General features: G+C 40.5%; 1 protein-coding gene across 3 annotated transcripts in view; it reads right to left on the bottom strand.

The window, feature by feature from the left end:
• The window catches only part of LAMA1 (laminin subunit alpha 1), a 177,656-nt gene that overhangs the window by 39,761 nt on the left and 122,429 nt on the right, over nucleotides 1-15,466 (bottom strand). For 2 of the 3 annotated variants that reach the window (XM_008979513.5, XM_035270593.3), the window contains exons 34-41: nucleotides 14,575-14,664; nucleotides 11,959-12,070; nucleotides 10,571-10,733; nucleotides 4,810-5,020; nucleotides 4,523-4,639; nucleotides 4,233-4,396; nucleotides 1,918-2,053; nucleotides 1,017-1,107 (exon numbers count right to left, since the gene is read on the bottom strand). In XM_008979513.5, coding sequence (XP_008977761.4) covers nucleotides 1,017-1,107; nucleotides 1,918-2,053; nucleotides 4,233-4,396; nucleotides 4,523-4,639; nucleotides 4,810-5,020; nucleotides 10,571-10,733; nucleotides 11,959-12,070; nucleotides 14,575-14,664 — 1,084 coding nt within the window. The remainder of the gene's footprint in view (nucleotides 1-1,016; nucleotides 1,108-1,917; nucleotides 2,054-4,232; nucleotides 4,397-4,522; nucleotides 4,640-4,809; nucleotides 5,021-10,570; nucleotides 10,734-11,958; nucleotides 12,071-14,574; nucleotides 14,665-15,466) is intronic. The other variant, XM_035270592.3, reaches the window with a different exon arrangement.

Below are 15,466 nucleotides of genomic sequence, written 5' to 3'. Positions count from 1 at the left end.
GCTTTTATTTTTAAAATTTCTGTTCATAACATACAATCACATTTAGATTTTGAGCACATGGTTAAAGGGGGACATTTTAATTGCCAACAAGTTCCCAATTTCACTACCTATGAAGTACCTCTACTTGTACAGACTGAAACTACAGCCCATCAACACCAATAGGCATTTTTGACACTGTGAGATGACAACATAAATTCTAAACTGTGTCACTCAAACAGAAAAAAAAATTATGCACATATCCGGCCTTTGGTTCAGACAGCTGTGGAAGGATCCAGCATTAAGACTTGGAAGTAAGTCATCTGTAAAGGGTATAAGCTGCGTGTACGGTCCACTATTTGCTCCTCCAGAAATCTTGGTATTTTTGATATATTACAATGTATTATGGTGAAAAGCACATTATTTGTTACAAAAATTGTATAACTACATGGTTTCTCTTACACAACAGATTCCTGCTGCCATTTTGGTTTATGTTGATTGGACAAATCGCCCTTACATATGCCAAGTCATTCTTTCTTGAAACTTTAGGAGAAACTAAGCTGCATAGGTATTTTTTTGAAAAATGGGTAAGTCAATTACGATTTAATTGAATACTTATTAAATGAGAACCTACCATGAGTCTAACATGATGTTAGTCCCATGAGAAAGGTAAAAGAAATATCAAGCATAAGTGATCTCCTTAAGGAACTGTGACAACTAGGGGAACACATGCAATCCAAGATAACCCAACAAACACTAGGAAGAACAGTGAAGGTTCCAAGCTCAGGCAATGAGTGGAGGATTTCATCATTAAGGACAGGTTAAAGATAGAGGCAACTGTACAATAAAGAAAGATTATCACTAGAATAAAAATGCCAAATTATAGGAAGTTTATATGATAGGAAATTGGAATAGAAATGGGACATAGAAATGCTAAGTTTCAAGTTGCTTCACACTAGGAAAACATTGTTAGAGGCTGATGCTCAGTGAGATGCTCATGCTCACTCTGCCTGTCTAAACTGCCCGAGCCACACACTGACCTGGAAGCTTCCTGCTGAGGTTGTCTCCTTTTAGAAATTTGGAGCTGCGCTGCATGGTCGCTTTCCCATTAGAAATGAGGGATTCTGAGAACTGGAAAACAGAACCACTTAAGCATGGTGAGAGCAGGGCACAGTGGAGTCCTGCTGCGGATGGAGGAAGCGACTCGATCAGAGTAGACCCCAGCCACGTTCCCAGCAAGAAAGTCAGCCAGGTACCACATACAGCAATTTAAAATGACTGAGGTGAGAGAACACAAAGGCAGTTTTTTTTTTAGACAGAATTTCACTCTGTCACCTAGGCTGCAGTTCAGTGGCATGTGATCTTCGCTCACTGCAACCTCTGCCCCCCAGGGTTCAAGTGATTCTCCTGCCTCAGCCTCCCCAGTAGCTGGATTACAGGCATGTGCTATCATGCCTGGCTAATTTTTGTATTTTTTAGTAGAGATGGGGTTTCACCATCTTGGCCACGCTGGTCTTGAACTTCTGACTTTGTGATCCACCTGACTCGGTCTCCCAAAATGCTGGGATTACAGGCTTCAGCCACTGCGCCTGGCCACAAAGACATTTTTAAGTAGATAAGGAAGGAAACCAGCCATCCAATAGAGATTTTCACCATGGTTAAAGAAAAATGTCTCCAGTATATATCAAGTAGCATTATCATTTTTGGTGCAAGGAAATGTGAGATTGCTGTCATTTCTACACTGGTTTCTAGTCTGCCTAAAGAAGTACTTAAGACCTTAAAAAATTCAAACACAGATCACATGATGACATAAGCCAGACACAGATTCCACCAGAAATGAACGTTAATAGGCAGAAATTGGGGCCACTGAGTCTTTGCTCAAACCTGGTACAGAACCATCTCCCACAGAGCCCAGAAAAAGAAGCCCACAGCATTTCCTACCAGGCTTATCTTCATCACAGTCCTATGAGCATCTCTGGCCAGTACCTCTGATTCTTCGATCAGGCTCTGGATGTTGTAATGGACATGGGCTGCACTGGTGGCATTCAGGGACACATCTCTGACATTTTCAAGGTTACTATTAAAGCAGCATATTTAGAAACGTTATGATAAACTAAATCAAACTTGCCGATTCACTCACAAAAATCCTGTGCCTACTAGTTTTGAAAGCATCCTTTGTTCTTTCCCCTTAGAAAAGTATCATCTGTAAAAAATAACAACCTATGGGTTCCCATGTAACTTCAAAAGTAATCTTCGAGACACCATAGCCCCTTTGTCATAATAACACTCAAAACTGCTATTTAACCAATACCAAAGAAGAGACTATTGCTGTTTCCCTTAGACAACCACTCATCCCTTTCCACCAGCTGCCCCCAGCATTCCCCAATCCGTGCTCCAATCCTGTGTGTGTCTAGGGTGCCACTTCATGTTCGCGTTGGTTATCAACTCCCTGCAACGTACTTGTTAACCTCCAACAAGTATTCCTAAGCAGACCTGAGGCCACTGAATCTTATCCTTCAAACAGCATATGACAATTTTACAAAATTCACTAGAGATTGTGAAGGAGGATCAACTAGTATTTTAACCAGCTGCACATCATTCTAACAAGCAGGCACATTGCTTAGAAACTTGGTAACTGGTAAAGGCACAATGTCGTCGGTGCTCTCTATCTTGAAAATGAAGTCTGGCAATGGGCACGTCTTTGCCTGCTGAGTAATTCACTTCATTTTTGCCTGCTGAGTAATTCACTTCATTTTCTTTTCCAAGGTTATTGAGTCCAAGCACTGATGATTTTATAAATGATGGAGCTCATTAAACCTCTCCTCCCAAAATTTCCTGGTAAACTTGGGTAGAGTGGGCTTTGTGGGGATCCCAACACAAACTTTCTAATACATTTTAGCAATGGAATTTTAAAAGATCATCTCCATGAATCTGGATTCAGGAAATTGGGACAATTTTCTGTGTTAGTGGGAACTGCAATTCCCGGACCGAGTATTGGCAGTTACTGCTTGTTACTACTGGACTGGCAAAATTCTGTTACTTATAAACAAAAGATAATAATTTAACTTTGTGTATCACACCAAATTGCGTCTGCTACTCATATGAAGTAATAAAGATCTTGTTTTAGCTAGGTATGGTCAGAATATTTTTCTCTCTCTGGGGGAAAGGATGAAAGCTTATGAAAAGAGCTGGTATCTAATGCCATTTTCCACTACTGAGCCCTATGACATATTAGGAAACAGTACTCAGTCTAGCACGTAATTTATGCAATATTCTATGTTTTATCATTTTTAATTGTTTTTGTTGTGTAAACTTATCTTTTATGTCAGTATTTTTCAAATAAGGAGATACTCATCTTTCCCTTTCCACAGAACATGCACACACAGACACATACATCTTCCCAGTGTGGTCAGACTTTCCACCCATAATGCATAGCAAATTAAAAAAAAAAGAAATTTACCAATTAATTCACAGTATTGTGTAAATCACTAATAACACCCAAAACATTGGTTCCCACATTTGCTGCACATGAGAATCACCTGAGGGTTAAAAAAAACTGAGGCTACATCCCAGACCCTCTGGGTCACAATTTTTAGGAGGACAGTGGCTAAGGGACAAAGGCATCGGTGTCTTACCAAGCTCCCCAGATTATTCCAATGTGCAGACAAGTTTGAAACAACTGGCCTAAAATTGTGCTTCTTGTATAAAGGCACTTTTAGCAAGTTTAGTACATATTTTTTAAATATCCAAAAAATATAAGTTAAAGTAATTGTGTTACAATGGCAGACTTTGAGGCAGTAGAAAATAATTGGAGGTGCTATCTCTCAGGGATTGGAAAAGACAATCTTAACACTTCTGTAGGTAGAGAGTGGGCAGCCACATCCTCCACCCAAATCATACTCCAAAAAGGCAAGATCTGTAAAGAAATTAATAACCTCATTCTGTCCCACCTGTAACCTAACAAAGCCCTGAGCACTCAGTAGGTCCTTAACAAAGCCTTGATGGCTCGATACTGTAGCATACTATGTGTTTTAAGTCCTGTCCCATTATTTGCATTTTTCCATCATATATGTATGTCAATGGTAGCTATGTTAGCAGATACGAGGAAATCCAACTTGCCAGGTAAATAAAACAGCAGTGCTCATTCTTACACAAAGGAAGAAGAGTGACCCATCACTGTGATAAAAACATCCAACTTTATTTTCTCTGATCAAGAAATTGCAAGTGCTCACATTCCCACAAGGATGTGGTCCTACCTGTCCAGAACATCTGCTAGTCTCTGGAACTCAGCGGCATGATCCTCAGCTCTGTAGACCAGGTCGAGTGCTTTCCTTTGGGACATGTGCATGACCAGGTCATCTACATGGTGCCTGATTTTGGCAGTCCATAAAAATAGCTCATCCTGGTAACGCTCTAAGTGCTACATGGAGAAATTAATATTGTAAATATATGCACATCTATTTAATAACAGATATGTGTGCATACAGACAAGATGTGTGAAGTTTCTTTAAAAACTGTATGGTGGCTGTGCTGAGTTGTAACTCACCTCTAGAGCAACTTGCACAGCATCTGTTTGTATAGCCGCAGCATCTATCAATCCTTTTCCTTGGGCAATGAGCTCTGAGGTCAGGTTTTGCTCTTCTTGAACATGTAGCTTTTTATCCTACAGCAGAAATGGTCTTTTAAGGATGCTTCATAAAAGCAACTCTGCTTCTGAGCTTTGTGCCTAATGCTATGAGCAGAAGTTAGTACACCAGGCTCACTTTTAATTGCTTACATTGAAGTATTTTGTTACCTGTTCTAATTGAGAAGGAGAGAGCGAGTCAGACTCACAGTGAATTCTCTCAGGTTGGCATTGACCAGGAGCAGCAGGTGGTTGCTTTCCTGGGTCTTTGCCTCGGCTTCCCTCACAAGCGCCTCAGCCGCCTTTAGTTCATTGTTGTGCTTTGAAAGGAGGTGGTTTGCTGCTTCTTTTAATAACTCCAATTCTTCCAGAGGCTTCTGGTAATTTTCCTGAATTTGTGACAATAAATCTTCAGCAGCCCTGATAAATATGAATGGTTCACATAGTAAGTAAATGAACAACAAAGCTCCTATCTCTGAAATAATAGTGAAAAATTTTTTTACATATTTATGCCTAGTCTTCTTTTGAAACTGTAAATGATACATCATAACTTCTTAAGAGTGGAAACAATTTTTCCAAGATAGCTACAGGTATGGCAGGTTTCTATTTTATCCTTAACAAATTATCTTTTTTTTTTAATGGTGCATCTCACAGATACATTTATTCATGCCAGGAAGTAAACAGTACTTGTATAACTGCACAATGATGTTTCACGTTCCTATACAGTTTGCTGAAATTTACAGGCACAGTGACCTTTCATCTCATGTGTATTTCAAGTTAAGCTAGTTAGGCTGACCATGAGCAGGTATAAGTCTTGAAGCTTTCAAAGCTTTCCTTCTTTTATCAGCACTGACGATTTTATAAATGACGGAGCTCATTAAACCTCTCCTCCCAAAATTTCCTGGTAAACTTGGGTAGAGTGGGCTTTGTGGGGATCCCAACACAAACTTTCTAATACATTTTAGCAATGGAATTTAAAAAGATCATCTCTGTGAATCTGGATTCAGGAAATTGGGACAACATTCTGTGTTAGTGGGAACTGCAATCTTTCATTATATATCATATAGCAAGAAATTGAAAGAAGGTTATTCAGTGATTTCTTATGAATTTATCATTTAATTTATATGATAAAAGGATTTTCTGCAGCTAGTTAAGAAGAAACAGATTTCATAAAAGCTTTCAAATTCAAATTGACAAAAAGATATAATTTGTACCATGGATAAATGCAAGCTTTAGAATATCAAAAGATTTTTCCTATATCTTTATAAATATGAATTACATCAAATTGCTTATTCAAATCAATTTTGAATTTATAGCTGTATAGAATAATAAAATTTCACACTACAAATCCTTGCAGTGGTTGGATGTATCCTATTAACTCTTCATTTCAATTTGTCAAAAGAACTTTGAAAAATTCTATGGAAAATGCCCTCAGCTTTCACAGGTATCAGGTCACCAGGTTAAGACACGATCAAAAACATTTTTCAAGGATATAAATTTTAGAATAACATCAGGAGTTATTTAAACATATGTATAATTTTTAATGATAATGAAGATGTTGCATTTGAGTAGGCAATAAGGACTAAAACACATACATAAAAAACACAAACAAATCCAATATATTTCTATTGTCTGCTCATGAATCTATTACAATTTATTATTAAATAGGATATCTCTCTAAGAAAGTTTAAAATAAATTAGCCAGGCATGGTGGCGTGTGTGCCTGTAGTCCCAGCTACTCAGGAGGCTGAAGTTGAAGGATCACTTGAGCCTGGGAGGTGGAGGTTGCAGTGAGCTGAGATGGCGCCACTGCACTCAACCTGGGTGACAGAGCAAGACTCCATCAGAAAGAAAAGAAGGAAGGAAGGGAGGAAGGGAGAGAGGGGGGGAGGGAGGGAAGGAAGGAAAGGAAAGGAAAGGAAAGGAAAGGAAAGGAAAGAAGAAAGAAAAGAAAGAAAGAAAAAGGAGGGAAGGAAGGAAAGAAAAAGAAAAAGAAAGAAAGATGAAAGAAAGAAAAATCTTTTAATGGGTCTGGGATACCAGCATGGAAAACACTTGAAAAACAGCTACACATAGTAATCCGAAATGTGCAGTAAAGAGTCAATGTGGCAGGCTGGAGTCTGCTCTCCTTCGAAAGCCCTGCTGGTGAGGCAGGTTTGTTCCCACTGATCCCTCACTGCTGAGAGTAGCTCACTAGCTGGGCTGTTTGTGCAAGCAACATAATTTATGCTGAACACCTGTTTTCCTTCTGGGAGTGTAGAGTTTAGCTATGTGCTAGGCGGAGGGTGCCTACCAGTACAGCTCCAATAAAAACCCCAGGTCCTGAATCTCCGACAGTTCCCTGGGCAGAAACGTTGCACACGTGCTGCCGCATTTTTCTTGCTGGGGGAGGAGTGCTCTCTGGGATCCCACATGGGGAGATTTCATGGATCCCTCCAGACTCTGCTGTGTCCTTTTGTCCAATCTGGCTGTACCTCCTTAATAAATCTTAGTCATAAGTACAGTTTTATGCTGAATCCTGGGGTCCTGTTGAAACTCTGAATGTGGTGGTACTTCTGGAGACCCCTGACACAGCATGAAAAGCCATCAGTCTGTGTGCTAAACTTCTCATCTGTATGATTGCCATGCTCCAGCACGAACCACCAATTTTCTAAGAATTATAATTAGAAAGCAGATAATTCCTAAAATAATCCATGTAATTTTAAATGGCATCTATATAGGGATTATCTATGAAAAACCAGAAAGTGGAAGCCAGAGAATACATTTTAGACCCTTGCTTTTTAAAATAAAAGGTCTCTTTAGTAATACTTTTACCTACAAACCAGAGAGATCAGGAATCTTATTAATAACTTTATTCCAAGTGAAACCAGAATGGCAGTGACAGAGAAAGGGGTCCTGGAGGCCCTCGCCAGTAAAGGGAAAGCTCAGGAGGCTCTGAGAAGAACAGGTGGGGCTGGGGGCTGGCCCTGCCTCTCCCCCTCCTCTTAGACCTCTGCAACTAGGGCGTCCCAGGACCCACCCATCCTAGAGACGGCACCCTAGGGTTAGGCTCCGCTCCATAACCTTCCTCAGCCCCCTGCACATCTGAGTCGCTGGGGAGCTTGTTAAGGATGGAGAGTCCCAGGCCCACTTTGCAGATCCTAGGAAGGATAATATTTGCTCACGGAGTCTGCCTAGCAGTTCATGGGACACTAGTGTTGTAGAGGAACATAGCTTGAGAAACACCAGTTTCCTCTGTCAGTTTTAGCTAGAGGAAGCTAATGAAGAGTGCTGAGTGGGTTTTTTTTTTTGGGAGGGGGTTAATCTTGTCTAAGTCATTGAGGACTAAATCATTTCATCTGATTATAGTGTAGATAATAATGTCATCCTATAGATGAAAATTTTACCTCTCTTTTACAGAGATATTGTATTTAACATGCATATTCAGAAAATAAACTTTCCCCAGATGGACCAGGAGCTCCTAGTGGGCAAAGGCTCTATTGTTCTCTTGCATGTCCCCAACTTCTTGAACAATGCTGGGGTTCAGGTCATTTTGCTGAATTAATGAATGAACCTTGGAAGGGTAATGGTGGGAAGGGACAGCCCCACAAAATGATTCCCTAGGATCTGCAGGGTGGGCCTGGGAATCTCCAACCTTCACATGCTCCCCACCAACTCAGATGTGGGGGTTGGGCTGAAGAAGTTTAGGGAGCAGAGCCAGCCCAGGGGCGTCGCCTCTAGGGTGGGCAGGTCCTGGAAAGCCCTGGATGGAGATGCCTGAGAGGAGCACAGCTGAAGCCTCAGTGTGCAATCAGGGCTGCAGGACTAACGTAAGAAACTCGGCTTCTGTCATCACTGCCCATTGCCTCTCAAATTTGATGCAAACTTCAGCTGGGCTTCTTTGGCTCCAGTGTTCCCTCACTCCACGGCTGGCCCCCTATGCTAGATGAAGATCTCACTTCCCTGTCCCAGAAAGGCCCTCGATGTCTCTGACTGTCCAAATTCCCCCTGCCCATCTTTAATGGACCGTGTCTCAAATGCTACTTCCTTTTGTCAGATTTGTGATCAGGGTTCTTATTATCCTTAATATAGGGCAAGTTACTTATAGTCTCTGGACTTCAGTTTCCCCATCTGGATTCTCCCCTACCTGGAAAGACTGAGATGATCACAGAACACAGTGTGAGAAGCCAGCACTCTCCTGGCACAGAGGAGGGGCTCCACAGACAGCCGCTCACGCCCATCTCCCAGGACCGCGCCCTCCTCTCATTCCCCGCCATGGCAATCATTAGATTCCAGTTCTCTCAGAGCCCTTCCAGGCCCTATTATTCTAGTTATTAGATTACTGGTCCTCTCTCCAAACTCCATCCAACTGTAAGCACCTCCTTTTGCTTTTCACCTAACAAATCAACAACATCAAAAATTATGCTCTATGATGAAAAAGACATACTCAACCCTCTAGTGTGTTGCTGGTGGCAGTGCATGTTGTTTTAAAAAAATGTTTAAAAAAATTATTTGGAAGCACATGTTAGGAATCCTCAAAATCCAAATTCTTTGACTAAATAATTCCACTTCTTCTTTTTTTTTTTTTAATTGAGATGGAGTCTTGCTCTGTGGCCCAGGCTGGAGTACGGTGGCATGATCTTGGCTCTCTGCAACCTCCACTTCCCAAGTTCAAGTGATTCTCTTGCCTCAGCCTCCCAAGTAGCTGGCATTACAGACACCCACCACTATGCCTGGCTAATTTTTGTATTTTTAGTAGAGACAGAGTTTTGCCTTGTTGGCCAGGCTGCTTTTGAACTCCTGATCTCAGGTGATCTGCCCACCTCAGCCTCCCAAAGTGTTGGCATTACAGGCGTGAACTACTGTGCCCAGCCAATAATTCCACTTCTTTATATCTACCCTGATAATAATCTGAAATACAGAAAAATAAGAGAGATATACAGTATACGTAGACAAATGTTTAATATTTCAACCTAGAAAAATATATAAAACATTTGCAAAAGAAGCCCATCACAACATAATTTCAATATCTCACTATCAAGAACAGAGTTTTAATGAAGTGTTGTGTAACTATTTATAACAGCACTTCAGACATTCATCACAACCTGGCAGAGAGACAGCTTGTGCTAGTGTTTCAAGTAATTAACTGTGCGGAAATGCTAAGAAAAAAGCTGGAAAGGAAATTCCAAACTCCTTATGACTGTGTGTAAGAATGCTTTGTGGTCTCTGTGTCACTTCACATCATGGCTTTCAACATAACTGTACTTTTTCATGTAACTGAGCTCATTTATTCTGGCATAATGTTGACCTGTCTTAGAGTTCATGGTACGGGTGGCCACCAACCATTTTTTTCTATGAGAGTTCACTGCCTTATACTTGATCTGCAATAGAGAGTACCATGAGGCTCTGCTGTTTGTGCTAGGTGGAAATGTCCCAGAATCACAGAGAAGAAGAGAAGCTAGGCCAGGCGTGGTGGCTCCCATCCCAGCACTTTGGGAGGCTGAGGCGGGTGGATCACGAGGTCAAGAGATTGAGACCATTCTGGTCAACATAGTGAAACCCTGTCTCTACTAAAAAATACAAAAATTAGCTGGGCATGGTGGTACGCGCCTGTAGTCCCAGCTACTCAGGAGGCTGAGGCAGGAGAATTGCTTGAACCCAGAAGGCAGAGGTTGTGGTGGGCTGAGATCATGCCATTGCACTCCAGTCTGGGTAACAACAGTGAAACTCCGTCTCAAAAAAAAAAAAAAGAAGAGAAGCTATTGCATGATAGCACAAAGATAGATTATACTGAATGCACAGATTACACCTTTCTATATTTGGAGGGGTCAGTACCCATCATTTACTTGACCACGTGACCCCTTCTCTTCTCTTAGAATATTCCATTCCCAGTGAGCGCTTTCCCTCCACGATGCCTCCTTCTCCTTTGGAGACAGCATCCAAGTTTCTCTCTCTACTTGGTTGCATTGTGAATGGTAATTAGGAACTTACTTGAGTTCAAGGGTGGCATTTTGATGCAACTGTGTGAAGTCTCTTATCTGCATGATTTCTAGCAAAGACGTAGCATTCTGTTGCATGTTCTGAAGAGTGGAATCAAGTAGCAGGAAATCTTCATCCAAAGTCTGATTTAAAGTCTTTGCCTTTTCAATAATTTCTATGGAGAAAATGTATCAATCATTTAATAAGCCTCTCAAAAGTGGCTAGTACCAAGTGAAAAACTTAGAACCTTCTCTGCTGAGGACTGCTGTTTACCCAAGCTGAGTTGGACCTCCATGCCAAACCAGGCCACCTGGCATATCCCAATGTACTCTGCACATTCCCTAACTAAACACTCATGAACTTGGGATTACTAGTCTATTTCAGTCTTCCCAAGCACCAATAAACTCCCTAAGGGCAGGGACATCGTGTCAACCTTAGCATTTTCTTGTACCTGCAGAGACACCTGGGCATGAAAAATAAATGTTCTCAATAAATATTTACTACATAAATAAACCACCAGTGCTTGACCTTACTCTTTTTATTAAACATAATTTATTCTAATAATTTCTTTACCTTTTGCCCTTTAAAGTCTAATTTGCATTGGATTCTCTACTTTTTTAAGCCCTTATAAAGACAAAAGTGATCATATGTTTCTGGTAGCCAGAAAACTGAAACTAGCATGCTAAAAGCCAGAGCACACCCAACTGAGAAGTGATTAAATTATTCAAATATGATGAATATACTTGGTACCAAACTGAAGTCCCAAATCCTGTCAGCTCCTATTCTGGGCAAATGAAGGGGGAGGTACCATAGCAACTTTACCATAACAGGACTTGAGAATCAGGATCTAAGTTTTAGGCATGATGCAGAAAATAAAGAGAAATACGCATTTTTTTAAAGCTAAAACTCTCAGTGAAAGACTAAAGCTTGCACACTTCAGAAACCTCAAACTATTCCAAGTCCCTCTGGTTCCAGAAAGCCCAATGCAAGACATACACATCTATTCATATGTTTAATAAAGCAATGGTGGCCGGGCACAGTGGCTCAAGCCTGTAATCCCAGCACTTTGGGAGGCCGAGGCAGGTGGATCACGAGGTCAAAAGATTGAGACCATCCTGGTCAACATGGTGAAACCCCGTCTCTACTAAAAATATAAAAAATTAGCTGGGTATGGTAATGTGTGCCTGTAATCCCAGCTACTCAGGAGGCTGAGGCAAGAGAATTGCCTGAACCCAGGAGGCAGAGGTTGCGGTGAGCCGAGATCGCGCCATTGCACTCCAGCCTGGGTAACAAGAGCGAAACTCCGTCTCAAAAAAATAAAATAAAATAAAAAAATAAAGCAATGGTGACTTCTTACTAGATAAGCACAGACACTTCAAATTAGACACGGCCCACACTACCTTTGATGTTCATCTGCAGCCTCTCAATGGCTATGGCCAGGTCTTGACTCTCCTTGAAGATTCTCTCAGTTGCCCTGTTCACCTTTTGGGTATTCGCTACCACTCTAGTGAGCTGGCGGAAAAATAAAATCTCAGGTTAGTTTGACTTTAAATAAAATGCAAGCTTCAGTATTCCATTGTTGCTGCTTATAAACAACAGCATATATTGCAGAATATAGAGTAAAGATGAGCACTATCACACAAGCTGAGGTTAGTATTTTGGGGTTCGAAGTAAACTAGTTGATGAAATAATATACAAGTCACTCAGAGTAAGAAAAGATGGATATGTCTTAAAAAGCAGCCTAATTGACTATTAAACTACAGGTTCTTCTATGCCTATACTGTGAGGGCCCTCAATTCACTTTAAAACCCGAGTATACAGAACATAGAAAGTAAACCTTACTCATTTGTATGGCCTATGAGATGTTAGTGTCTAGGAGTTAAGAACATGGAATCAGGCAAGCTGGTTTTAGACCTGATTCCGCCAGGCAGTGGATAGGCCCAGACACCCCCAGCACTGCCGGTAACAGCTGAGAAACAGTGATGCTTATCTCCTGAGGCTGTTACAAGAATGAAACAAGATGATGGCCATGACGTCAGCAGGCCTGAGCCTGACATTTAGCTGTCCCCAGCTGTTATGTTTACTGAGATTTTTACTATTTGTAAAAGGAAAGGTTGTTTATAATTTCCATAAATGTAAAGTAACTCAGATTGGGTCTAAAAGTATCTTCTAGTCAAGGCCAAAGAGAATCTTCTTTAATGGATAGAGAGAATTTATTTTAATCAGCCTTTCGCTTCCAATCAAATGTTTGCTTGATGAGGTACTTAAGCCCGAACTTAAACCCTTAAACATCGTTAATTTTAAATTAACAGGAGCCAAACTATGCTTTTTTTTTTTTTTTTTTTTTTTTTTTGAGACAGAGTCTTGCTCTGTCGCCTGGGCTGGAGTGCAGTGGCGTGATCTCGGCTCACTGCAGCCTCCACCTCCTGGGTTCAAGCAATTCTCCTGTCTCAGCCTCCAGAGTAGCTAGGACTATAGGCACCTGCCACTGTGTCTGGCTAATTTTTGTACTGTTGGTAGAGATAGGGTTTCACATTGTTGGTTAGGCTGGTCTCGAACTCCTGACCTCAGGTGATCCACCCGCCTCAGCCTCCCAAAGTTCTGGGATTACAGGCATGAGCCACCATGCCCTGCCACTATACATTTTAGGGTGATGTTTGTATATGTTGATACAGATTAAATATCCATATGTATAGATATACCATCACAGTACACAACACACACATACATGTACACGCACACACACACACGCTCAAGAGTGTGTGCACATACAAAATTCATAAATGAAAAAAATTGTCAGTGTGGCAATTCCTCAAGGATCTAGAATTAGAAATACCATTTGGCCCAGCAATCCCATTACTGGGTATACACCCAAAGGATTATAAATCATTCTATTATGAAGACACATGCACACGTATTTTTATTGCAGCACTGTTCACAATGGCAAAGACTTGAAACCAACCCAAATGCCCATCAATGATAAATTGGATAAAGAAAATGTGGCACATATACACCATGAAATACTATGCAGCCATAAAAAAGGATGAGTTCATGTCCTTTGCAGAGACATGGATGAAGCTGGAAACCATCATTCTCAGCAAACTAGCACAGGAACAGAAACTAAACACTGCATGTTCTCACTCATAAGTGGGAGTTGAACAATGAGAACACATGGACACAGTGAGGGGAACATCACACACCAGAGCCTGTCCAGAGTGGGGAGCTAGGGAAGGGATAGCATTAGGAGAAATACCTAATGTAGATGATGGCGCGATGTGGATGCAGCATACCACCATGGCATGTGTATAATTATGTAACAAACCTGAAAGCTCTGCACATGTACCCCAGAACTTAGAGTATAATTTAAAAGAAAGAACAAGAAAAAACAGTAAATTTGACAATAGTTCTCCCTCATCACCTGCAGAGGAGATCTTTTTTAGATCACGAAATGCCATTCCTCTAGTGCAGGCTAAACAGAATAGATAATTCCCTGATGACATAAAAACAAGCTCACTTGCCACTCAGGGCCCTAAAATCAGAACCACCTCAGCTTGAAACCCGAAGGCTGCACAGATGGCAACTACATCATGAGGTCTGTGCCCTCCCTGCTCCGCCCAGTGAGTTGCGGAGAGCATTACTGATGTTCAATCAGTGCTTCTGTGCTCACTGCATGCTTGGTTATTGAATGAATTTAGGAGAAGGAAGAAACCTCAGCAATCTTTTCGTCCCCACCCTTTGTTTCAAAGGAGAAGATGAAAGTTAGAGCCAAGAGACTGCCCGACTCTGTCCTCAACAGAGATGATAACAGACATTAAGTTGGGAGCCTTTTCCCACTAAACCACAGAAACTGGCAGGGTCAAAACCAATTTGATGAGAAAGTACCTGGAGCACAGCTCATGGGATAAAGAGACTGGCATGATCTAATCAGAACCTTCCAGACAGCCCCAAGGCAATTGCTCAGGAGGGCTGATATGAGGCACCTGGAGGAAAGCTGGCTCATTATGGAGAGAATTTACCTTCTTTTGCAGTTTATCTGTTTCTTCTGCAACACCTTCAAGCTTAATTTTTCCCAAGTCCTTTTGCGTATTTTCTTTTGATAAAGATTCCTAGGAAGAATGGAGGAAACAAATTACAATGCTTCAAAGTAAAATGTTCTTCTGATTCTTAACTAAGAAACACTTGTTATTTCTTTTTTTGTTCACAGAAAGAAATTCTTCTTTCCTTGGAACTGTCATTTAAAAAAAAAGAAAACGGATCATATTTACTTAGGTTTCAATTATAGTGACATGATTCTATACTGCCATCCTTTGTATTATATTTCTGATATAGATATAAATTTAAAATCTGGTGTGCTAAGCAGAATCTGACACTGCTGCAATTCTCAGATAAAAGTCTGGCTTTGTTTCAATAGCAGAGTCACACAAATTTAACTATAATTGCAACACCTAAGAAAAAAAACGCCTGTTAGGCTAAATTACCAAAGAATTCAATAAAGAAAGCTTTATAAAATACTAAAAATAAAGTGCTTCATTTATGCCAACATCCTTCTAATTTCTTTACTTGTATGATTTTATTTAAACCTTAAAACTCAATGAATATTCTACATAAACACAAAAAGTTATTTAAAGGAAATGGACAACTGGCATATTTAGAGTAAATCATTCAAAATGAATTAAAATTTAAATCAAATATTTGTCTTACTTGATAAAAAAGCTATATAAAAAAGTTATATCCCAGGGACCCAGATTGGCAGATAATATGTTGTATACAGAGTGACTGGAAAAAAATTTAAATATTCTTTTTTTCCATAGATGTAAAAGTTCTCATTTTTCAAAAAACACTTTTTGCCATTTGAGGAAAATATAACATAAAAACATCTCTTAGAGGTCCCTAATCTTTCTTAACTAC

Source organism: Callithrix jacchus, chromosome 13, assembly GCF_049354715.1.
Source record: "Callithrix jacchus isolate 240 chromosome 13, calJac240_pri, whole genome shotgun sequence".
Lineage (NCBI taxonomy): Eukaryota > Metazoa > Chordata > Mammalia > Primates > Cebidae > Callithrix > Callithrix jacchus.
The sequence above is the reverse complement of the archived record's forward strand: the minus strand, read 5'-3'. Positions and strand labels throughout refer to the sequence as shown.